At 40.4% G+C, this 26,370-nt stretch overlaps 1 protein-coding gene across 7 annotated transcripts in view; it reads right to left on the reverse strand.

Annotated features, from left to right (window-relative positions):
- Positions 1 to 26,370, reverse strand: part of MACROD2 (mono-ADP ribosylhydrolase 2) — an 895,327-nt gene that overhangs the window by 59,924 nt on the left and 809,033 nt on the right. For 5 of the 7 annotated variants that reach the window (XM_048298702.1, XM_048298700.1, XM_048298701.1 and 2 more), the window contains 2 exons: positions 20,695 to 20,736; positions 12,494 to 12,562 (listed from right to left, as the gene is read on the reverse strand). In XM_048298702.1, the coding sequence (XP_048154659.1) occupies positions 12,494 to 12,562; positions 20,695 to 20,736 (111 nt within the window). The remainder of the gene's footprint in view (positions 1 to 12,493; positions 12,563 to 20,694; positions 20,737 to 26,370) is intronic. The other 2 variants (XM_048298703.1, XM_048298699.1) reach the window with 1 other exon arrangement.

Raw genomic sequence — 26,370 nt, forward strand, 5'->3', positions numbered from 1 at the left:
TCTCAATAGGCTCACTGGAAATAACAATACCAAATAAAGGGATGTTTCCCTAAACACAGTCTGCAATAAATGAAATTGCACTTGAACTTTATAAAGTTGCTTGAACTTCTATGTATTCTATAAAGAGTTTTTTTCCCCAAGATTATTTTCCTCCAGTAACATTTCAACAGGATTCTTGAAGTGGCTGTGTTTCTGACCTGCAGAACATACTTCAATGCCTACAGAAAGTAAGAATCAACTGAATTTAATTTTATAGCAGAAACCACAATGCCACTTAATGTAAAGTATAAAAACGCATCACAAATGGCTATAATGAAGAGAGCACATTAAACCAAAGTAAGATTGTTTGGACTGAATGAAGTTTCCCCCTTTTTACATTCACAGTCATTCCCAATTTTCTCCACTACTTCACATTCATTATCCATTTTCTACCCTCCATCTCTCTTTTGGAAGGCAGGTACCAAACAGCAAATAACCACTGAGAACGGGTAATACCCTGAAAAATATCTATGGGTCTCTTAAACTTTGCTTGCCCTCATTAGAAATATATCAGGAATTCTCTATTTTCAGGGATGGAAAAGGCTCTTTTAGCGTCATAATAACATGAGAGGCTGCAGTGCTGCATGCAGGATCAGATGCCATGGCCATCCTCCCTTCTTTGCAGCACCACAAGCTGAGTACCAGCCTTAATGAGGTATTTGAAAATCTGACTGCTGAGCATACACATTGCAAGAAAAGAAATTTATTCCCGGGCCTGAAAATGTCTTGATGATGATACACATTTTTTTGCTGTGATCTTTGCTGGCTGCTGGGTTTTCTGATTATAGCTTCTCTAAAGCAACACGGCTAAAGTTCCTTGCGCAGCCACCTTGCTTTGACTTAACACATGGAACCTGGTGAAGGGAATAGCAGTGGTCCAAATGTGATTAGGTGGATGGAAGGAAAACAGACAGAGCAGATGTTTTCCACAGGCAGATTACATCTGGTGGCACACTGCACCCAGCTGATATTTAAAGGCTGAGGTATGATGCTGCCCCTCCTTCCAGCAGGCAGTTCTTCCTGGCATCCAGCAGATGGGACTAGTGGAGAATTATTTCCAAGGCTGGCCCTGCACAGAGCTGCTCTCAGGAGGAGAGGAGATGGAGCAGGAACTTGATACCCCTCACCTGAGAGAAGAGAGGTAGGCAGGTTGCAGGTGATGGCCATCAGCGGGGACTTGGGCTTCCTGCCCTCCTGGTAACTCTTTGTACGAATTCTAACCTTAATGGATGACTTGCTATAGTGATTTCTTAGCACATTTTTGAGCTCTAACCTGTAAAAAATTGCATTATGTGGATGATCAAAATGGCGTGACAAAACCTGTGGAGTTTTTCTTTCCCTGACTTGAAATCAAAAGGTACTGTTTTCAAAGTCACCATTCTGCCTGTCGACACACAACGGGAGGACCACGTGCACAATAGAAAGTTAGCTATACTAGAGGATAAACTTTCTCTCCCTCGTCCCTTTTCTCTTAAAACACAGGCTTGGTGTCATCAAGCTATGCAGCAAGCAATTAATAAATAAAGACAATCCTGTAACACCACAGTGCGGCGGCACTGGAAAAATCTTTACTGATAGGTCAGACCCAAAGAGATTATTGCATCATTGTGAAATGAGCAGTGCCAAAGCTTCAAGGATTTAATTATGGTCAAGTGTAACATGTTTCACTCTCTGCAGAAAGACTACAACCAGAAAAAGCATGTTAGGCATAAATGGTAACTACTGATATATCACTGAAATTAATTTCAGCCATTACCTTACCGCATTCACAATTAAAACTCTATTTCCAGATGATGCTTTTTTCTACATCCATTATTATGACTATAGCCACAACTTACTTGACTAAAACCAGGTATTTCAAGGGTTCATTCATATTTATTGCAAAGAAACTATATCTCTGGCTTAAGTCACTCAGAGAAAACTTAAACTATGAGAGAAAGTTTAAATGATCATCTGGTTCGGCAGATTATCAGATGAACCACATTTTCTCAATCCTAAATGTATTATTTCACTGGACATTCACTGTTTAGAACTGGTCAGATAGAACATAAATTACAGGATTCTCAACATCTTTTCACTTCATTTTGTTCCTTTAGAAAGAAAAATGTGAAAGACTTTAAACAGAAACTTCACCTCTTGTACTCTGACCCAGCCCAATAGACTGACTGGATCATGACATGAAAAGTCATCTTGATCAGTGTACTGTAAGTAAGCATTGTGCCTGGCAAGAGACTTTTGAAGAAATAGAGAAAAGGAAATGCTAAAAATTAGGACTGGACAAGTGATGCTCAAGTAAATGACTTGCAGAAGGAACAGTTAAACTCTGCTTAGCCTAGAGTATCTATTTATCTCGTTAGAAAGGGAGGAAGCAGAGCATGAATACACTGATAAGAAAGCAAACTATAGAGTGGAGAAGTGACTAATCCCAAAGTCTTTGACAAACAGGTTTTTCCACTTTAAAAAAACCCTTCTAATGAGTCTCTCTCACTGAGTGTGTTTGACTGATGAAGAGTCTTTCTGCAGTTATTGCTCTTCACTGGAACTGGGTGCAGAGCAAATGGAAAGGCTTTAAGGAGCATGTCCTCAAGGCAAAGAGCTGGAAATATATTTTACGAGAGAAGTGAGACAATTTTTCCACCATATTTTTATTCACCCCTGGATCTCCTTTTCTCCAGGCAGAAAAGCCAGAGCCAGTGCATTTTCCTTGAGTCTTCCCCATGACATTATTTATAATAAAAATGTATTTTCCACTGGATGGCTTCTACAGTATCTACCATCCTTCTCTTCCCACTACTGCAGCAATCAGTGATTGCATTTCTTTAGGTGAAAGCTGTCCTCACAATATTTACTTTTCTATTACACTGGTAATTGAACAACAATTTGTCACTCACTCCAAAGGAGGTAAAAAAAAGTAGCAAATGACATGTCATGTCATTTCAGGCCAGAAAATGTAAATTATTTTGAGCCACATCACAAAACAAATTGGAACATCTGTTTCTTTCCCCCTGGCATAACAGCTTAAAAAACCAGAAGTTTGAGGATCACAGTAGCACCATACAAAAAAAATAAGCACATCAGATGCTAAAAGACCTACTTCTGTCCATATATTGGCTATATATTCCATATATAGCCAAGCTGACTACTGCCTGATAGGTTCTTGCTGTCTCCCCTTAGCATTTTCTTTGAGGTCATAAAAAAACCCCATGCCCCTTCCCCACATGATATATTTGGTAGAAAAGAGGCTAAACAAGGATCAATCAGCATGCTCAGCAAGCTGGCAGAGCAAGTGGAACTTCTAACTCCACCAGCAAAGAGGATTCTCCAGGAGTGCCTGCCCACCTTCTCTTACAGAGAGGCATTTAGCATGCACAGTGAGGTGCAAGCTGCAGTGGCAGCCCCCAAATGAAGCAGATAATATGATAAATAATAAGCCAGCCATCAGACAGGAGAAGGCTGTCAGACAAGAGAAGGCATCAGACAAGATCATGATGAAAGATCAGGGGACAAACCCTTGCAGTTTTAGTATTCTTCATATTTTCTCTGCAAGACCCTGGAAGCATGTGGCTTCTTACATCTTCCACAGTTCTTGTGACAAACATGGCAAGTCAAAAATATTAATAGCCTGCTGGCCTCTTGGCTCTTCCCATTTCAGAGCTGAGGAAGTGCTAGGTCTGCTCACACACCTACTCCTCTTCAGCAGCATCTTTCTTCACAAGCAGCTGGCGACATACTTAGAGATGAGGCTAAAGTCAGTGCCCCAAAAAATGGTACAAAAAGACATTTTTCAGAAGAAAACAGAATTGCAGATACTGTATTCTTCTATTTAAAGGAAGAAATTCTGTATAACCAGGAAGAAACAGTCCATTTTTACCCCTCCAACACAGAACCACAGAATACCCTGATCTGGAAAGGATCCAAAAGGATTATCAAGTCCAACTCATGAACACATAAGCTATTAATAATAAAATTGTTTTTGCTACTGAGAAAGCTGTATTTATATCATCCATAGGGTGTCAACACCCAGAATAAGGTTTCCTCAAACCTTCTCCTCCTTCCTGGGGTAGAAGTAAAAATGACAAAGGGCCAACACCTGAGGCTTTCATCTTAATTTGTGCAGGTACCACATCCTGGAACAGCAGGTTTGATCCTGCTGCATCTCTGCATGGCTCTGCCATGCAAATCCAGGAGCATCATTTGCTTCTCTGCATGGCCAGTGACTGTGGCATCTCTCCATTGGTCTGACCTGTGCTTCTTTCTTGTATAACAAATGCAAGTGCAACCAAGATCTGGCAGACAAGGGACGCCAGTTTTCAACTATCTTTTTTACAGCACAAAAATACTGCCATGGTAATCATGGCCCTAATGACGTGAAGGTCCTTATAGTATAGCAGAGAAACTAATTAATGAGAAAATTTAAAATATAGGCCTTGATCTGCATTCTGCACACAAGTAGATACGCTGGCATCAGTGAAATCCCTAAAATGTGAGAAGAAAGCACATGTACATCCATATAGACACTTGAGATCATACAGCCTGCAACTATTTTCAAACTATTCCAGTGGCAAAATAATATTAGACATAAACCAAGAAGCACATACACACAAAGGCCATTATTGCAGAACTACAAACACATTAAAGTGAATCATTAGGGTGGTGGCCTGAGTTGCTGAACATTTTCAGCTTGCACTTTAATTTCTTTTAATTAAATTATGATTTAGGTCACTTTTAATCACTACTTGTATTTAACCCCTTTGGGGTACATTTTAAAAAGGGTTAATTATGAGTTATCTGCAGTAATTGTTTAATAGAGTTATGAGACTTCTTCCCTCTGTGCTGCTTCAACAAACTACTGTGCTGCAGGTGCAGCCCTGAACATGCTACTGTGAATGCACCCAGCCCAGTGAAGCTTGTCAGCCCAATAAATAACAGGGTTTCATTTCCACGCAGCATTTTGTCCAGGAGTGTGGGAAAAGAATGAGAAACCTGTAGCTTGAGTGGCTTATCTCAGAGGTTAAAAATAAAATGATTGTATTGCACCTATTTAACATCCTGAGAAATACAAGAGTCTCAGCTAAAGCCTGCTGAAGTCACCACGCATGTTCCCCCTGCTTCACTCTTCTGTGGGTCATAAGACAACTAACTCAGCTTCATCATACCTCTCCTGGCTAGGGAAGAACCAGGCAACAACAGCTACAGCATCAAATTAAGTCCTGGGAAGACAGGAGCATGCCTGTTTGTCTCAACTCACTGCTGGGAACATGGTGCTCAGCCGGCTTTTCACTGGATGTAACTCTCCATTGACTCAGATTGTGCAATACAGGTGCTGGGCAAGGGGTGTGGAACATTTCATTGCCAATGATGCTGAGCATCACTATTCCTGTGATGGTTCAAAACAAATGAAGGGAGACATCTCCTGGAAGCTTGAGCTGACCAACACAACCAGAATATGGATGGATATCACACCCTAGATGTCACAGGCAGTCTGTGCAGAGAACAAGGTAGAACTGGCATTTTGATGCAAAAAAATACACACACTGTGGTGCACAGTATTACTACTGTTCTCGTAGTGTATAAAAGTGGACAGAAATTGCTCCTGTGAGTTGATGCAGAGTTCACAGCACTATAGAGAAGTCCTAACTCCTGGCCCTACAATTAGCCCTATCCAAGAGACAGAGAAACAAAATGACCCCGTGAGGGCAAGTGCAAAATAAACGCACAAATTTTATTGTTACTATATAGATTTACTCTTTGTTCATACTTTTACAGTTTGCCTAAGATCTGAGTAACTATGTACCATGACAGACAGCCACATGGCTTCTTTTCCAAGCCACAGTCAAAATAAAACTTGAGACCTATTTTGATTTTTCACAAATTGAAGAAACAGACAGAGAAGCCACAGAGAAGACTACACTCATAAAAAACCCACACAAAAAGCAAACAAAACCATGGACTATTTGGCATCAGTATTTCGGAATGAAGGGACCAGCCCCATCTTCTGCACTGGACCCAAACAATTGTGACGGTTTACTGTTATTCACATCACGCCTAAAAATGAGCAATGAATTCCTTGACAGATGAGTCCCCTGCAGGTGACTCGGGGTGTGTCACTGTGTAGAATTCTCCTCTGACAACACTGCATTAGTCACCCCAGTAACTTAGTCTTTTGCACCCTAGCTCATCTCAGAAGGAAGACAATCTACTCTGAAGCACTCAGGGCGAAAACAGGAATTGCAAGTGTCTTCCTGGTTCTGTTACACAGATGTACATTCAGTTGCTAAAAGAAACCCAAATGGGTAAATGGCCAACACAATAGGACTGCACATCACCTGTGGAGGCCAAAATGAGCTGCGTTTTCCAAGCTCTGCACAGCCACTGCAAGGCAATTCAATGAAACAGCAGAAGCCACTTCACCGATGAAAAGAATCTTCTAAGAAATGTTTGCTCAGAGAGAAAATACAACTGAAAATACAGATAACAACCTATTTTACTCCTGGCTAAGTGCAAGGTGATCACCTAATATTCTGAAAGCTGCAATCAGTCAAGACAGATGGTAGACTTCAAAACAGAAGCAAAAAGAGAAGCTATCAACCACAGTGGATGGAGGTTAATTGCCACTTTTTAAATATAACCCATCTGCATTAAGGTGAACTGTGGCGGTGCAGGTGGCTCCAGCCACTCTGTCTCCTGAGGAGAATGCAGACAATCAGCTGTGGTGGTCAGCAATCCAAGCTTAGTATATCACTTTGCAGTTACGGTGAGAATCCATGATTCCTTTATTCTGGTATTTGCATGTTTTCCCCTGATAAGTTACTGTTTTCCCCTCCCAGTTTCATGTATGGAGTTACATATATTCATTTCCCTTGATTAATATGCATATGTTCTAGAAAGTTCTTTGTTCCTCGATGCCCCATTGGATCCTTCCCTAAGTCCCTCCTATGTGTTGTTCCCATTGGTTCCTTTACTGTCAACCCCGCCTACTTGTCCCTATTCCATTGGATGTAATCCCTTTCCCTGCCTGTCTCGTACTGAGTATAAAATCCCTGGACCCTCCTATCAATTTGGCTCTCCGTCCCTGTCACCTGAATAAACGTCTGTGTGGAACACATACGAAGAGTCCCCTCTCTTTTACTTCTTCACCTCTGCTACTGCGTGTGCTCACAACAGTTCAAGGGTGAGGAGCATACCCTGTCTGCCTGCATATATTTGTGTGTGCCTGCCGTAGTGTGGACGGGTCCGTGGCTAGACCTCTGGGCTCTCTTTTGGACTAGCACACAGCACACTGTTAGTGGAACATCTCACAGACATGTTTGATACACATCTTTCCCAGGGAATTTCTTCTGTAGTACTTTATCTTCATTTAACATTTTACTAAAGGATTAGGTTTGGTGGCAAAAAGAAGACACTCAGTTCTAAGCTATCGTAATAAAAAGCAGCACTCTTAAGGCTGAATAAGTGACTGTGTGTTTTTTGAAGTATAATTATGTGACTCAATGTTCATTTTTAGTACATTATGATTGGAGCAGAAATTCACTGAAGAATATGACTGCCCCACGGGATGCAAAGTAAGAATGTAGCTACAATTTATCCCGGGATAAAAGAACTGCTTGCTATAAACTGCAGAACATATTAAAACTAATCAGAAGTCAAATCTAGATAATATTAATTCATATGTTAAAGAGAGAGACAATCAGGCCTGCACAGTTAGAAGAGCCTTAGAAAAGATGCTTAGAACATCTGTGTAATGGCAAGAAAGAGCAGCTACTCTGTGCATGCCACCAGCTCCAGAGAGGATTGAGCCCACCTTGGAGGGATGTAGCACAAGCCAAGTACCATGGACTATGGTGGGTGCATACACTAGATCCCTCTCCATGAAGCTAGGGAGTGAGCAGCACAGCTGCAAAATTCATGGCACATAAAGGAGAAGCAGGAACAGGAAGCCTTATGTTAATCTCAGAGGATTAAGCCATAGAGGTTTATTTTCTAGTCCCAAGACTATATGCTTTTTACCATTTCACAAAAACTTTTTGTGTGTCTCCCTCTTGATGAAAATCCTACTAAATGGCCATGACCTGCTGGACCAATGAGTTGTCAAAATAAGATATAGTTTTATTTTGCCTTATTTCTGCTATGTATTTCAATCACCAGACTGACATCTCTCATGGACAGAGCAGAGCATCCACCAAGTCAGGCAGGTGCCAGCTGGTGAGCCTATATTTCTGACACAACATTCAGACATGTGATGTTAGCTTAGAAAGCCAAGAGGCCAGATTGTGATGACCCCATCAGGCAAAGGAACCAACACCATCGACTCTGTTAAAGGTGATTTGTGTTCCTTTTGACCTTTGTGGTTTGGCTTATTCATCAACCTGTTCTCCTTCCCACCAAGTGAATGGAAAGCAGACAAAGTTCATCCTGGACAAATAACTCCAACAGACCTGCTCCTTGCACAGGTGATCCTGGGAGACTGACAGCCTGTCAGTCTATCAGGATGAATCAGATCATTCATCTGGGGAGCAGCTTTTGAGAGAAGCTGGAGTAAAACAACTTCCAGAGCTCCAGTTCTGTCTCCGCATCCCTTGAAGGAGGGCAAGGAAATGGCTTTTGCAGCATGGATTGATTATTTTTCTGCTGGAGGAAGAGAAAAAGCAGGCAATTGTGCTGCTGTTACTGGATGTGTTACTCATCTTTGATACAATATTGATCTCACACAGACCATGAAGGGAATGGATGGGGCAGCTCTTGGGCAGGCTCTGCTTTATATCTGAGAAATCCCATAAAGAAGGAAAGGGCAAACAGTTTTGCTTCTCCCACTATCGGAAAAATTTATTGCACACACCATGCTGTTCACTAGATATGGGAGGACATGTGGGGAGGTAGGTAAGAGAAACAAGGAACATTTAAAATTTTTGTTTTGTTAGGCTTTTGTATAAATGATTTGCCTTAGCTTGATGACAATAAGTAGGATGAGAACGGGTGACTGTGGCATTTGTGCCAACTCATGGCTGCTATGCTGTGACAAGTACTGCCATTTTATTTATGTAACCACTTTAAGATTACATTATGAAGCTACTGAAGTAAGATGTGTGTATGTTTTGTTTAGTGCCGAATGTATTTTGTTCACCTGACACTTTACAATCAGTCAATCAATGAATGCACCTGACCAAGGGAAAGACAAAATTATCCCTGCCTGCTTTTACTCTCCCAGGATGCGGGAAAGTGGTGGGAGAAAAAAAAAAAGAACAAAAAAGCAGAAAATTATATGGCAAGTTTGCACATGTCAAACCTGAAATACTGCAGGGAATCTGCGAGTAAAAGATGTTTCCCAGTCTATCCATTTTTACAGACAATACCTCTGCAGTGAAAATCTATGGAATACAACCACTGACATAAGAATCTGCTGTGCAGCTCACACTTTTCTCTACCAACAGTCTGGAGGCGGAGAACAATATATTTAATAGCATAATAACAGACACCATTAATACTTTAGTGGTTCGATGTAAGATTGCTTTCATTAGCATGTCAAATGTTTATTTTAGCTTACTGCAAAACAAGCTCCTTACTCGCCTTTCCTTGATTACAAAGAGGGTAATAATAAAGGAACTTACTGTACCCAATCTTCTGTGGACGTTTTTACACGCACTGAAAAGATATTGCTCCATTGCCTCTAGCCAATGAACCAGCCTGGTGAGCTGGAGAAAAATATTACAGCAGAAATATTGCTGAACTCAGTGGAATAGGTTTCAGAGACTGCCACGAGGGCAGACATGAGGCTGATATCATTGCAAGTTGTACTCCCATCTTCAATCTAAAAGGACACTCACAACCAAGCAGAGTAAAATACATTGGGTTCTTCCCATGTCTCAGTATATATTTGTTAAATATTTTATAGCTGGTCATGTTACCGAGGGGAAAATAATACCTTATGTTAAATTTGGACTTGCTTTTATTGTTAAAAGGTAGGAGTTGGGCTTTTGGGGGTTTTTGTTTGTGGTTTGTTTTTTTTTTTAGTATTTGTTTACTTTTTTGTGTGTGTGATTTTGGGTGGTTTTTTCTTTCCTCTCTTCTTTTTTTTTTTTTTTTTTTTTTTTTTTTAAAAAAACCCAAACAAAACAACCTGGGGTACCTAAAGTGAACTATCCCAAATTTTAAACACACCACAAAGCACTTCAGTTTTACCCTAAGGGAAATTCAACCAAGTTGACCTCAGGCAGAGTTTGGCTTTGTTGTGTTTTATTCAAGACTGTTTATATGCATAAGCTACTCAGTTTTTCCATTAAAAAGAAAAAAAGGTAGCTTTTTGGAAGTGAAGACAGACCCCTACCTAAATAAAATTACTCAGACATGTAGTTGTGGTTCATGTTACATATTCAGAACTTTCATAATCTTCAAGGTGCTCCATTAAAAGTTCTTTTTATTAGTCAAAACCAACAGCTAATAATTGGACCAAGAGAAACTAAATCCTCTTCTCAGACAAATACATGCAAATCCCATTTACTTCAATGGAAATGGCTCACAGGTACGATACATTAGACTCCAGCCACCTGGCAACTTGACAGGAATTCAGTGTCTGGAGCCCACCTTCTTGTCTTCTCTTCCAGAGGCACAGATAATGCCAAAGAAACCCAATCCAGGTTTCTCCACAGGCCCCTCAGCAAACACTTTAATCACCTATTCTTTCCTCCATCACAACAACTCTCAAGGCCAAATTTAGACTTTCAATCCTAAACATTACAGGTTTGGTTCCTGCCTAGGAGATGGGGGATCTGCCACTGGCTATATTAAATCTTGCAGCAGTGATTACGTTTTACAGACTTCAATTCTGCACCAGCAAAATCTTCTGTATGGCATCAAATTCAAGGAGTTCAGGCATTTTACAGCTCAGGAGTAATGCAATAATTCTATTGCCATACTGTTTACTTTGCCCTTCCAACATATTTATTTGTGCTTCACAAAGTGAACTGTAGGTCACCAGGAAACATGGATAGGCACAGAGAAATAGGAAAGAGTATCTAGGGAGCCACAGAAAGAATGAAACAACATCATCAGTTAATTTTTGAATGGAAGGAAAAGCTTACACTTTGACAATACTTTTTCTCTTCCTTTTGTTTTGCTTTGGTTTCTTTCAAGACACAGATACAGGGAAAACTCTTAGCCACACTCCATGTAAGAATATATTGTAAAACAGCTATTGCTCTGCCTGTTTAGGAACACTGAAAGTGTCACCACGATCCCACCTGTGGGTTAGCCCCCATACAAATGGACATGTGGTTTGTCATCGCTAAATTCTCTAATCCAAACATAAAATTGGTATTTTAATTTAATCTGGGTTCAGTGCAGCATGAAAGGAAAGACACACAGGAGTGATGAAATTTCTTGGGTCCCTCCACACCTTCCAGGTGATGACAGCTATTGCTTTAACTACTTGCCATTAACAACCAGCCACAACATTAGTGACAGGATGTTACTAGCAGTTACTTAAAATGATAGATGTTAACCCTTTTCTGCTCTTTGTGACTCACACTATACACTAGTCAGAATATTTTAGGAGCTGCTAGGTCAAAATGCTGAAGATTGTGGAGCCACTGGTTGAGGCGCAAAATGAGATGTGTCATTTGAGGAATATTAGGTCAAAAAGAACCCATGATAAGGAACTGTCATGGATTAAAGATTAAGGTTCCTCCTTTTAACTATTTCACAGAAGGGGAATTTCTTCAGCATTGGGGTGTTTTGCTCTTCCACATCTCTGAAAGCAGTGTGAAACTGTGCACTCTGAAAATAAGCCTTTGATGTTAACGTCTTTAATCAACTCTCCCAAAGAGATAGAGATTACGAAAATACACTTTGATACAGTTTGACAACAGCATAGACCACATTTACATCCATACACATGGACAAGCTTCCCTGAGCAGACTCAAGTGGAGGAAAATATCCTTAGAGGAGCAACACTATAGGCATAACGTTAATCACCTGTGACTTCTAACTGCGGATAGATGCACTACACTGTGTAAGGTCTAGAAACATAAACACTGTAAAAAGGAAAACAGCAAAAATTTCTTGTAGAAAAGGAAAGTGATGATTATATTGCTCCATGTTTAGCAGCAGGTACCTGCCCAACTTAACCAATCAGACTATGACCCAAGCCCTGTACCATGTGGATTGCACTTCAGCTTTTAATTACATCGTCAGAACAGGTTAGAGATAAAACAGCAGCAATTTATTAAGATGTATCAGCAATAATCAGTAGACTATCATACAAAAATAGGATTTGTAATTGTGAATCTACCTTAGGATGAAATATACTACATAAGACTTATCCAGGCCAAAAAGAACTTCCCAAGTGTGCAAATGGCATTCTTAACTGAAAGCTTTCCAGTTCTTTCCCAAGAATTGAAAATAAACTTTTCCTCCAAATGTGAATTGATTAATAGCCCTGACAAGCTGTTAGACCACCTACCTTCAGCATCATCCTGCAGGTCCTCAGGCTGCTCTTCTTTGCTCTTTGTGGGAGATGGAGGCTGGCCTTCTTTAAACATAAAAAATTATAAATTACATATGTTATTTGGAAATGGTTTCATTTTATCAGATATTACCATGTGTGATAACACAACTCTATGTTTTATCTCAGCACTCCATTCAGTACTCAATGCCTATCTTTCTGTTATTAAAGTTAATTATTGCATCATCTCTTATGAGATTTATAACATGTATCTGTCTTTCAGTTTGGACTGCACTTTCTCTGACTTTCACAGAACAGAAGTGAAGAAAGCTCATACTGAAATAACATACTGCTTCACAAGCTCTTTATCTCTACAGAAACAGTAATTAAAAACCCGAAGCAAATAATGTTTTAATTTGTACTTCTAAACATAATATTTATTATACTGCATTATGAAACTGTGGAGAAATAATCTGAACGAAGTGATTTTTTCTCTCAGCTCAATTCTCCAGTCACTGTTTTAACATAACAAATGAATATAGACTGAAATGAATAATTAAATGAAAGGTAGAGAAATAAATTTGATAGTGAAGTTAAGGAGACGAAAGCTTTACAAGATAGAAACGTTAGGGTTGAAAAAAATCCATTCCAGCCTTTCAGACAGTAGGCAATATCAAGCTGGAGGAATGGGAGTAAAAAAGTAATTGAGGTCCATTAAATGTGAAATCTCCCTTACTTATAGGGACTGAAGTACACAGTGTTTAATCTCAGTTGGTTAAACTTTAAAAATTATGATTTTTTTCTACATATTTTCAAAATATCCTGTCATCATAACATAAATTATGACATTACTGTTTGTTTGCTATGACACACCTCAAGGTACAAACTGGTAGCAGAGAATGCCTGTTAGTAAAAAGGGAGGCCAAGCTAGAAATTAAGCATAAAAGGTATTCATAAATTAAGACATTTCATGCAAGCGGGTTCTCTAATTAAAACATTCTTGAACATCATTGCTTAACCACAAAAGCAGCGACTGACAGACAATTAAAATTCAATTCCTCGCACCTACTGAATGTATTCAGCCGTGATGGGAAAACTACTTTCTGTCATTTGACTTTCTGTCAAACCTCCTGATTCCTTGTGGCTAACTGAGGGCTTGGGTGCAGGAGAAGCCTAAAGAAAGCATATTTTTGTGTGTGCTGGAAATAAACTTTGACCACTTGTAACTAGGAAACTTCATTCGCCCTTATTGCTGTTGCCATTAGAAAATAAGAATCATGGTATTACTTCAAACTGATTAGCTAATTAACAACTGGGAAAGAACTATCTACACATGTTTTATAAATTGCTTAAGTGTTTCAAAAATTCCCACGGTCTCTTCTGCTGTCACATATATGCCACACAATCATCTACTCTTTATGTTGCTGGAGTTTTAAATGGCTCTTGACAATCAAATTCCCAGCTCTCATAAAGGACTTGGCTCTGCTAAGAACCATAGATCCTCCCCTTTTATGTTCTAGCCTTCCACAATGACATATATCTAGAAACAAAATGCTGAAAATTTCAAAACAGGAGGTATGAAAGTAGTTAGGATGTGAAAAGGGAACTTGCAGATTCAAGGACTGTTGGACTAGTTGGACTCAATGATCCTTGTGGGTCCCTTCAATTCAGGATATTCTATAACTCTAAGAATATTGTGTTCATTCAAAAGACAAAAAGGGAGTGAATGATTGGCTTTGCACGGAGCCCAGGGAACACAGAAACATCCTCTGCCCCTCCTCTTGGAAAACTGGTTATTCGATCCTACTTATGCCCAAAAAACCCAGAAGAGCCATGGATTGGGAAGATGCAAGAGAGCTCAAAATATCAACAAAAATTCCAAAATGGAGATCTGTATGTGAGTAATTAAATTCTATCTCACTTTCTTAATTTTAATGAAAGACCACTATGAAAAAAAAAAAAAGGCTGAACTGATCATTGCTCTTATAAATTTCTACTAGAAGGGAATTTCCATTTCTTTCTAGAACTACATACAGCTCAGAGCATGAAGGGTCCTTAGCAATCAGTAAGTAAAGCCAGTTACTGCAAAGCAGAACAACCCTTGAGGTTTGACTTCATACCATGTGGTAGACTTCCTGAGTGCACTTAATACAGGACGTCATGTGTCATGTTATCATGTTTGCTCATCTGAATTTGAAATTCAGACACTGTATTTTGAGGAAAACAGGAGTTTTCAAGTGCTAAGATGAATTCTTTTCTGGAGTGAAGAAGGCAGGAGTAACCACAAGAAAATCCGTGGGGAAAAATAAAGGCAAAACCTGCCAAATAAAGACATGCTTTGTCAACCCTTTAAAGGGCTCAAGAGCAATGCTGATAGACTTCAACAAGAACTTTGATACAAAAGAGAGATCCTGAAAATAACCAGACTTGTGATGACTTATTCATGCCAATGCTTTCAATTTCTTTTAAAAAATAACTTGAATATTTATGGTGGACCGTATCAATGGCTTCTTTGGTTCAAATGCCACTCTGAACTACCTACTATGTTCTCTTTTTTGGCTGAGAATAATTCACATTAGGGGACTGAATCAATAGGAATGCTTCAATCAACACTTGCCTCTCTACTGATGAATGGTATCATCTAACCAATCTGTGAAGTTTCCTCCAGTCCCACACGTCTAATGTCAATCAAGTTAAAGTGCAAATGTCCAGCCAGGTCTTTCAGGACTATTAGAATACATTAGATAATAGAACCAACATCTTAATTGACAAGCCAAAGACTGAGAGGGAGGAGGTGAACATTCAGAGAAGTCAGAACTGTTACTATCTTAGTAGATAAAAGAAGAAACGATCTTTTTGCACTCTATAAAGAGCTTTCAAAATGCTCACAAAAGGATGTAAAGGCAGTGTCCCAGGAGAACAAGAGTTCAATCGCAATTTCACTATTTTTTAGCAGACATCCCTTATTCCAGAGACAGAAAAGGATCTATGTTTACCATGATCAAAATACAACTCTTAACCCTTTCTGCTCTCCACCAATTCCAAACAGTTAGCTAAATATTACAGAAATTTTGTCTGCAAATTTCTTTTTAAAAAGAGCACACCTGGACAGGTGTCTGAACTGATAATATTAAAAGCTTTTCTAATTGTGATCATTTGTGCAAAAAGGTTTCTGAGCTCTACTACTGGGAGAAATATTTCTTCTTTATAGGCTAATTCAGGGGGTCAACAAGTCATTTAAATCTCAGTCTGCCTCCAAGTAACCTATTTCCAAAATCCTTCACAACTTCCAAATTTGCCTTGCTGCAAGGGATTGCTACTTTCCTCTCAGGAAAAAAGATACTCCCTCCAAAAAACAATCTCCAAGTGTAAGGGTGTGCATACAGTGGAACATGCAAAAAAATTCTGTATTTATGTATCTTGATTGTAATAGGGTGTTATTAGGTATTAGGCCTTGTTAATGTGAATGAGATCCTTCATCTTTGCCTGTGGCTTCTAAGTAATGAATAGGTAATTAATTAGGATGCTCAGAATAGAAACAGCATAACCAGCAGGGCTTTTATTAGGAACAACTACTTGATGGGAAATGACAGTAGTGTGGCAACAGACTAGAGATGAGGTCAAAAGGCTTTGGTACCTGGCAGAGACTGAAGGTGAACAAGGTTGAGGGAGAATACAGATTCAGAATTGAAAGTTTTTCCTGAGTGTTTTTTTTTTTTTTAAATGGTAATTGTAAGAGAATTGACTTCTGTCAGCACATAATAACATTAATATGTGGTGACATAAGTCAATTCTCCTACCATTAGAAAAAAAAAAAGGAAAAAGAAAAAAGGAAATTAGAACACTCAGGAAACACTGACTGTTGGGTCATCCGGTCCTTGTCTTATATAGGAAATCATTCACAAAGCAAAGCTGAGATGTAGACCTGCACAGGCCCGGACCTGCTATTACTGTATCTGCCCTTTTGACTCAAACCCTTCTAACACCTACTGCATGATGAATGACAGCCTCAAAGCACTTCAAATTAAATGGTGCCATTAAGCCAGCAACTGTTACAAGACTCAGCATTCAGAATAACAGACTGATAGGTTAAAATCCTGTTAGTCAAATGCCATTACAAGAGTGGATTTGAGTGTGGATATTTAGTAAGAGTGGATTATTTTTATTTTTAAATGTCTTTCTTATTCTAGTATGTCCAGTATATGCAGTGATGTTATGTGATAAACTTGCCAAAATGGTCATTCCTGCTGGGTGATTTTATAGTATCAATGTAGATATTGATGGATATTATCTGGCAGATTGGCTTGGGGATGGTTTTTTATCCCATACTAATTTTTATTTCTGTTTCTGTTTTGTGTCCGGGGTGGTCGCTGCTCCCCCCCCAACCCCCCTAGCTCCAGGAGTATTGCAGTGGGTGAGAACTAACCTGTGGGAGTTGGAGAGAAGCATGGTTGCTTCCTTCTGGTGGGGCAATTTTGTCTCCACAGCCAAGCGGCGCGATCCCTCTGAAGAGAGATTCTTGTTGCCGTGTGTTTTTGCCTGTTTTTTTTCTTTTCCTTTGGCACTGTGACTGGAGCTTACTGGTTTGCTTCTCTGCTTTTCTGCTGCTTGGGAGCCCAGAGCCAGTGCGCCTATCACTGGCACCCGGGAGCACCTGTCCCCTGCTGGAGCCGCCCCCTCTGTGCAGCCTGACCCCGGGACCAGCCATCACAGGTGAGCTGCCCAGGGGAGTGATTATCCACCCAGACCAGCTGTTCTCTGTCACTGCTTCAGGGCTGCTTGCTACACTGCAACCTGACACCCAAACACCCTGGGGCTTCGGGCTACATCTTGTTTGCCATCCCTGGGTGTGCCTGCCTCTGCTGTTCCAGCTTGCTCTTTCTGAGGTTTCCTGCTGCAGTCCATTCAGTTTCCCAAGTGGCACTGAGACTGGCTGCTTCCCGTCAGTTTGCAAAGGAAGGCCCGTTCTCTCTCTCTTCTGCTGGCACACCCGCCATTACCCTGTGAGGGAGATGCGGCTGAGATCACCCCACAGTGCCCCCTGCAGGCGCGGGGGAATCATCGCAGCCGCCCTGGCCGGCCGGGAGCCACCAGCGCCCCTGCCGGCTGTGAGTGAAACTGCACCGAAGGGGAAAGGGCCTGCTGCAGAGAGAAGGCTGGTGCTGGATTTCTGTTGTGTTTGTTGCTGCTGCTGTCATTGTTGTTTGTTTGCTGTGTTATACATATATGTACCAGTAAAGAACTGTTATTCCTTTTCCTATATCTTTGCCTGAAAGCCCCTTAATTTCAAAATTATAATCATTTGGAGGGGAGGGAGGGGTCATATTTTCCATTCCAAGGGAGGTTCCTGCCTTCCTTGGCAGACACCTGTCCTTTAAAACAGGACACAGATGTAATTAGGATATTCTCTTATTTATTTTGAAGATTAATCAAATAAAAAAGGCCTTTCTGTATGTAATGAGGTATTTGCACTTCAGGGTGGTAGAAACAAAAGATAGATTGCTTCTGTAATGTATCCATTACTCAGTAATACACTCATTTGGTAATCTCTTATTTCTTACTCCCAGTTAATTTTCTATCTATTTCTAAAGCCTAATCTGGTGTGCACTGAAGCCAATGGACATATTCCCACTGCCTTCAGCAGACACCAAACCAGGATCAGGGGTTTTTTTTTCCCTTTAATTTTTGCCACCAGATTTAAACTAGGACTGATTCTGTAACCTCCATCTCATCATCCAACCACATTCTTCAAAACGTGATTGGTACAGACACAAGAGCCTACAGCTCATTTGTGTCCTTGCATTTCTCTGTATTTTCTCTTGGTCTGATATTGGCCCTCTGAAACACCCAGCCAAAAGGAAGCTGAGGCACAGGAATTTAGGTAAAATTCAGATTTGAATCTCCACCAAAGGTCCTGTACATGTCAGTAGTCTGCAACATGTGCTCTCTAGGAATCCAACATTTCTTTTTCACTTTAAGCAAAAGAATTGGAAGAAACACCCCAAAGCAGGTTAGATATGGACAGCTCAAGGACAAAGGGTTATCAATACTGCTGCCAACTGTTGACTCCATCTGCTGCAGTCATGACCCATGAAGTCAAATGTAATGAGGAATGATTATTCAATTAGTATGTTGAAGTGGTGACTAGAAGTTACTTCTCTATTTTCCCCTTTGAAGAGTAAAAAGCAGATATCCTCCAAACTGGTAAAAATCTGAGTATAAAAATGAAAACTCCCCTCAATGCAAAAATTGTGCTTGTATTTATAATTCCAGTAAACGCATCTTACAATCATTAAAAACTCCATACAGAAATAGGTCAAAAAGGAATAACTTTTGTATATCTGCTACACTACTGGGGTGGATATACAAAATATAGTTATTTTTAGCCCTGTAGGTATTGATTGCTGACAGCCAATGCACTGATTCCCAAAATGTCTCCAACTGATAAGGAAATAACCAAGGATGTGCTGTTGAAGCTCATAGCATCCAAGACCTGTGAGAGCAGCTCTGATGTGATCTATCTCATATGCACAAAAGAAAGAGACAGGTAAGGAAATATTTTCCTCAGATTAATTCAGTGATAATTTCCCAGAGTAGCTATGTAGTTTTACCTACAGTAATGAATCTGTGAAGGATACAAGACAAAAAATAAGAGATTGGCTATTAAGTAGAATTGTACTTCTTTTTAGTTCTAATTTAAAATGCTTTTTAAAAATCCCACACCAATTTAATTTGCATAATCTCCATAAAAACAACAAGACAAAAAATGCAAAATAATTTGGCTTATAAAAATACACGTCATGATAAATATAAAAAATGAAATTGGAAATGTTAGATGAATACTGCAAATTTAACTGCAGGATTATCTTTGGCAAATGTTTGTTATATAATGATGGGCTCTTTTTTTCTACTTTTATGTATGTTCATACAACTATATCAATCACACTAACTGTATTAAAATTACTGAAAGTTCCTATCCAGTAATCTTGACACCAAAATGTAATTACAATTATATGTAATAAAATCAACAGGCCAGAACAGCCATAAAAGAATGTACTGATCTGTAACACCTATCTATCTGTGTATATCCGTGTTTTCACACCTATGCATATGCACCATTCTTCAAGTATTTCTAATTTCTAAGGTAATTAGGTGGTTGCATAAATGATCATAATCCATTTGTCTTTAAGACAATCTTGCCAATTTAAGTAGCCAACATACTGCTTCAAAAGCTTTTACCTCTATTTTCTGGCTAGTATATCCCTGCCTTTCTCCATGTGGCTCTTTCTGATCCTGTATGTTTTCATAAAGAGAGCTGGATGTTCCAGTCACTGGACCATGATGTGATCAGGGTCACAAAGACCTAGGGGTATTAGCTGTTTTGGAAGGAGAGGCAGAAGAGTATATCCACATAAAAGGAGGTCCTTCACTGCATAGAGATCCATATGGAACAGATGTTCACTGAGGGCCTCCAGGTGAAGTCAGCAGGGAAAGTATCAGAAGGTCCTGTGGTGGAAGCCTGTTACAAAAAACCTGGTCAAGATTAAGTGGATGAAGCTTTCTAGAAAAAACTAGTGGAAGTCTCCTGAATGGAAGCTTTTGTCCTTATGGGAGTTATCTGATCCTCTGTCCTCTCCTTTTCTTGTTCCTCTGGCCTTTCTTCCCCTTGTACCTATCCATCATTTCCATTTCATGTCATCCACAAACCCTAAACAGTGACACTTGTTTTAAACAGCAAATTATGAGGACCAGGAAAAAATCATCTGAACCATTGTCTGATCAAGCTCAGTGTATTTAAGAGTTTGTGGAAGAGTTTTGCTACTGTTTACATTGCGAACAAATCACTACCACAATTCAGAATGGCAAATGACTCAAGAATTGGTCTATTCACACTTTTTTACAGACGAAGACACTGAAGAATTGTTATTATTTCCCCTTCATGTTAAACTAGCTGTTGATAAAAAGCAATGAAGTATCACCCAAAAGCTCGTAACAGATGATGACATTAAAAAAGTAGTCTCAGCCAGTCTTACCCTGCAGTATTTATTATCAGGGATGGTTCACCCTAATTTTGTGTTAAAAACCAGAGATGACTGTTGTAACATTGGCAATAATGATTAGCACTGCTTATCTTAAGGCAATTAATTTCTAGAATTTTTTCAGTTTGGTTTATGCTTCAGAGAAGTGATATATTTTACTGTAAAATATTCTTTACTCACCTCTCTCTTCACTCAGCTGAGCCCCTTCTTCATTAGCATCATCTGTCAAAAAAAAATTAGAGGAAAAAGGTTACTAGGAATACTGGCAAACATCTAAAATGAAATATTCCATGTTTCAAATTGCCCGTAACTTATCTCCTATTTAACATTTTGCAGTGAAATCTGGAGCTGGATGGGGAAAGGAGGTTTTGATACTGGTTACTACAAGATACAGGAAATGCAGGGAATAAAGACAGGGAATAAAATTCTGCATCATTTACACAACTCTACAAATTAAGACAGGTATAATACGAAATTCCATTCTCTTTCCTACAGAGCTTTCGGTTTACTTGACACATTTCAGTTTGCTTTGTTTCCTTGGAACAGCTGGCTATGCTAAGAAGAGAACTAGCTACCCTACTAGAAAACCACACAAGGAAGTTACTAAATATTTGCCAGCCAGACAAACTGATTTAAGAACAAAATGATTCTGTGAAGACTGAACTTGGGCTAGCTAGGAACAAAACATTTTTAAGCTTAGGATGAGAGACAAGGAAAGCAGATTCCTTTTGAAAAAGTTCCATTTTGGTAACAAAGAAATTTCTTACAAGTTATTTTGCTGAGTTAAAAAAGGAGAAATTATTAGCCTTAGTTAACATCTTGGTAATTCAGTGTTCCAGAGCCTTAATCATCTAATGGAGAGCTCACAGATCACAGACGTTTATGTCAATTATATTCCTGATTCATACAATCTCTGTTTATATCCTTTTAAATGGAGTTCCTGAGAGACTTTTTACCAGAGCCTGTAGTGAGAGGACAAGAGGGAATGGCTTTAAACTAACAAAAGGCTGGTTTAATTGAGATATTGGGAAGAAATTCTTCATTGTGAGTGTGTTGAGGCAGTAGAACAAGTTGACAGAGAAGCTGTGGATGCCCCATCCCTGGAAGTGCTCAAGGCCAGTCTGGACAGGGCTTGGAGAACCTGGTCTAGTGGAAGGTGTCCCAGCCGATGGCAGGGTGGGTTGGAATCTGATGATCTTTAAGGTCCCTTCCAACCAATCATTCTATAATTCTATGATTTGGGCCTGTGCAAATTCTGTAGCAAGCCCACAACTTCTGTCTGAGGCTTAATATCTTTCAAACAGGAATATATGCATATTATGACGGCCAAAGGAGCTTTGCAATATAATAAGCAGTGCCAATGGAAACTAACAGCAGTATTTAGGTCCAAATTTACAGGGTTAGAATGTTACACCAGAAACTCTGCTGAGATCCAAATGATGTGACTGGCTATGAGGATTAGGCGCTGCTCTTATCAAGATTTGGAGCCTGAAACTTTATTCCAAATATCATGAGAGCAGAAAAAATGGTTAATAATACAGACCTCCGGTGGGAATTATAATTCATTATAAGCCTTAAAGTCAGGAGTGTGAGAATTTTCTGAATCTTCAGTACATGGATCTGCATCCACCCTTCTCCCCTTTCCCTCTCATTCAGACATGATCTGGAGGGCAGAACTTTCAGAAGGCACTAAACAACAGCACATTACATTTCTCTTGAGTACATTTTAGTACTGGCCCGAAGGACTGAAAAAAGTCACTGCACATTTTACTTCCTTTTTCCTTATTCTTCAAACAACTGCTTTGGAGGTGAAAAAGGCACATAGGCATATACTGTTCAAATATAAATTTGTATACTGTCTCAGTTTGAAAGACAGGTGTCTGCCAAGGAAGGTGGAAACCTCCCTTAGAGGGGACAATATGACCTCCTTCCCTTTGAATTATTATAAATTTGAAATTAAGGGGCTTTCAGGCAAAGATATGGGAAAAAGAATGACAGTTCTTTACTAGCATGTGTATGTATAACAAGGCAAACAAACAACAACACCGGCAGCAGCAGCAGCAAACAGAGCAGCAGCCCAGCACCAGCCTCTCTCGGCTGCAGGTGGTTTCCCCTCGGGTGCAGTTCCGCTCACAGCCGGCAGGGGCGCTGGGGGCTCCCGGCTGGGCAGGGTGGCTGCGATGATTCCCCCGCGCCTGCAGGGGGCGCTGTGGCGCGAGCTCGGCCGCATCTCCCTCACGGGGTAATGGCGGGTGAGACGGCGGAAGGGATGGAAAAAGGGTTTCCTTTGCAAAGCCCCAGGGGCAGCTGATCCCGGTGCCCCTCTGGATAGCGAAATGAGCTGTAGCAGGAGCCTTGGAAGCAGCAAGCTGGAACGGCAGGGACGAGCAGATCCCAGAGTAGCAAACAAAATCTATCAGAAACTCTGGAGCTGTAGCAGGAGCCATGGGGTGTCTGGGCAGGCACTGGGTGTTGGGTTACAGTGTAGCAAAAAATCCAGGGCAGCGGCAGAGAAAAGGCGGGGCTGGGCAGTGGCATCCCTGTCTCCCGAACAGGGCCGGGAGAGGCTCCCTCAGAGGGGCTCATGGCTCAGAGTCCCAGGGTTTCCTCTGAGGCACCCGAGCAGATGGTGAAGGGTCCTTTGGTGAAGTCAGGTGTTAATAAGGTCCCAGTGCAATCAATGGCCACTCTTTCGAGCAGAGCTTCACTCATGGTAGGAGAAGACAGCAGGAGACAGAACCCCTCAGTGGTGGTGAATTCTCCCCACAATGACTGCAGCCTGTGTCCCCTCCAATGTTGAGAGTGAGAACGAGCTAGAGGCTGTGGCCAGCCCCTTCCCCCAGCCCAAATTCCCGCTGTAACTCTGCCCTTCCCAAGAGAAAATCCCTCAGGTAAGAGAGTAGCAACCAGCTGCACTCATCCCCATCCTCCGTGGCTACATTCTTTGTCTCCCTTAAGTACTGGTCGTTATGTTTTCTCAGCAACAAATGGGAGAGAATTCCCTAAGAGAAAGAAACAAAAGGAAAAATCCTAACCCCCAACATACATAAAACCTTAAGGAGCTTTGACAAGTAATTTTTAAGATAAGAAAATGAAAAATATTGTTAAAGCCCATGGGAATTCTGTAGTTGGCTTCAACAGAGCCAGGATTTTCAACTGGAGCTCTGCTGCTCTTCAACAAACTGCTCAGAAAACATTTGGTAACATAGAGATTATTAATTATTCAGTTTCCGATAACATGTTCTTTCCATGGAAGCATTTGTAATGAAATCAGCATGATAAAGTTTCAAATTAATCTAAGATATGACACTAAATCAGCAGAATATAGTATCTTAACATACATATATCACCTGCTCTTCTGTGGAAGTTCTTAATTATAGTTCTGTAAGTGACTTGGATAATAAAATTCCCAAAGCAACAGAATAGTTTCTAAGCTGGTGATAATGGACACAGACAAGAAATCTGGTGTTATTAAAAAGTAGGGAAGTCATTACGCAATATAATTATGAAGAGGCAAAGACTGCTTTTGTGAACTAATTGTGAATTAAAGGCTGTTTTTTTTCTGGGAAGAGCTACCTAAGGCTTGCTGAAAGGCAGCGGAGTCTCCACATCATTTCTGAAAATGGAAGTTTGGCTCCAAATAACTTGGTGACATGATCTCTGAGTCATTGTGGTGCCTTTGAAAAATTTACCCCAATCTAGATATGAGTCTGAGTTTCACTTTGGCACACAGCAATCCCCAGCCACTTCATATGTCTGTAATTATTACTCTCACACTATTAATCCATCTGATGGAAGCATTTCCCTGTTAAATATAAAACATTGTCTTTCACTGACCTTGGTGTGGCTGGCTGAAGTGATAAACACCATGTTTAGCTGACAGAGCTCTATGCCAAAACCAATTATTTGACATAAAAATCAGTGGTGTAGAAGTCTATGTCCAAAATGCATTCACTTACCCCCTGAAAAAAATATTAAGGGCAGTTTCTTGGCAACTGGTTCTGAAGAAGTAAAAGTATTTTTTACTGAAGCTCTACATGCCTAATACAAAGCAAAATCAGTGCCAAGATTACCATAAGATTTGTTATACCTAGTTTTGTTTGATGGGTTTTTGTTTTTGTTTCTGTTTTTCAAATTTTTTTAAATTTTCCTTATACATTTTCTTACCCCATCTAGAGGAAGCCTTTGAAAAGTTTCTTTTTGTTTGAAATACGCACCACAGACATTCAATCCCAAAGCAAAACTGGATAAAATGACAGAAGAACCTAAGAGTGAATCTTTGTCAGCTGCAAACATTTCCTTAAATACATATTGTCAATATTTCTTGTCCAAACTCCCCCACTGGAAAGACCAGAGGTAAGATCCTCTGTACCTCTCACCCTCACTTTAGAGCTGTTGAAAGATAATTGACTAGCAAAACATGCTCTAGTGTGTGCACACATCTACCCACACTTGGTTATTCCTCTGGCTGGAGAAGTAGAACAATGACCTTTCACATCGCTTCCCCATTAAAGCCCTGGATTTTGGGAAGTTCTACCAAGATGACCTTGCTAGAAAAGGAATGACTGATCTTGCAGTCTGGAGTGAGAGGAAAACTGACACTGACTACCAGAAAGGGTCAGCCCATCCCCAGGAAAAGTCACACCAGTATTTAGAAGGCTTAGGAGACAAGAAAACCTTCTAATCCAAAATGTGTCATATGGTTTGAGAGTGCAAAATTTCCCAGTGTATAAGCTGAGGTATACTACATAGAGTTAAGGTACTAGATCAGTGATGTGTGGGAGAACAGTTTCCACTGAAGTACAAAATAATTTACAGTTGAAAGTCAACCTACGATTGAAAGTCTCCCTCTAACCCCCAGGCTACCTGGGGTAACTAGATCTCTAAAGATCAGAGAGCTTTACATTTGGGAGCAAGTTGCTCAGAGCATAAGCTTTTGTGCAAGCCACAGGTTCCCTGGTGGGGTCACGTGCTAAGTGATGCCTGTGGCTCTTTCATTGCCCTCTCCCTTGTTATCTGCTGAGCTTTGGGAAATGGAATAATTACACCATATCTGCTCTTACCGACACTGGAGAAGAGGATGCCTTCTTCTGTCAGTTCATTTTGTTTTGCCTTTTGCCTTGCTGGTCAGGTTGTTTCCCTGTCTCCCTAGTCGTGGCATACAAGCAGACACAAGCCAGATGGCTACAACCATCAATCTGAGTTAAGATTTATGTTAGGAACAGAGAGGTGAAAGGCTCTAAATACTGCTGCTAATCCCCAAAGCCATTAAACCACCTCCTCCTTGTTGCTCACACTTTCATTTGCATTCTCCTTCATGTTAGCATGTGGAGAGCCAGCACTGTACAAACACTTTTTATTTTTAACTGTGTGTGCATTGAGAAGCCCTTACATGAGAGCCAGCTCCATGCTGCAGGCGGCTGCTGCTTCATCTGCATTCAGGTCCTGCATCCCGGGCTGCTGGCACTCCCCAACAGCACTGCATGCTGCTGGCTCCTCCCTGCCTCCCTCTAACCTTTCCTCAGCTGCCTAATTGCATCCTTCAGGATTTTTTTCTTTTCCCAGCATTTTCTGCAGTTTCCTGATTTCCAGATGTTTCCCTATTGTCAGTCAACCTACATGTTTCAGTCTGCTCCTCCTTGCAAGCGTGGCTCCATGTACTGACCAAAACCAGGGGAGAACAGGGAGGGTACTGTGGAATGGACTAAGAATCCCCTCTGCAGCTTGTATGAACATGCTCTGGCAAATGGAGAAATGAGATGGGCAGAGCTGTACAGGAGGCTGAAATGACAAGTTGGTGATCATACTGTTGATGTCTTAAAATAAAAACTCAAACAAAAATAAACCCCTGAAAAT

Source organism: Corvus hawaiiensis, chromosome 3 (genome assembly GCF_020740725.1).
Source record: "Corvus hawaiiensis isolate bCorHaw1 chromosome 3, bCorHaw1.pri.cur, whole genome shotgun sequence".
In the NCBI taxonomy this organism is placed as follows: Eukaryota; Metazoa; Chordata; class Aves; order Passeriformes; family Corvidae; genus Corvus; species Corvus hawaiiensis.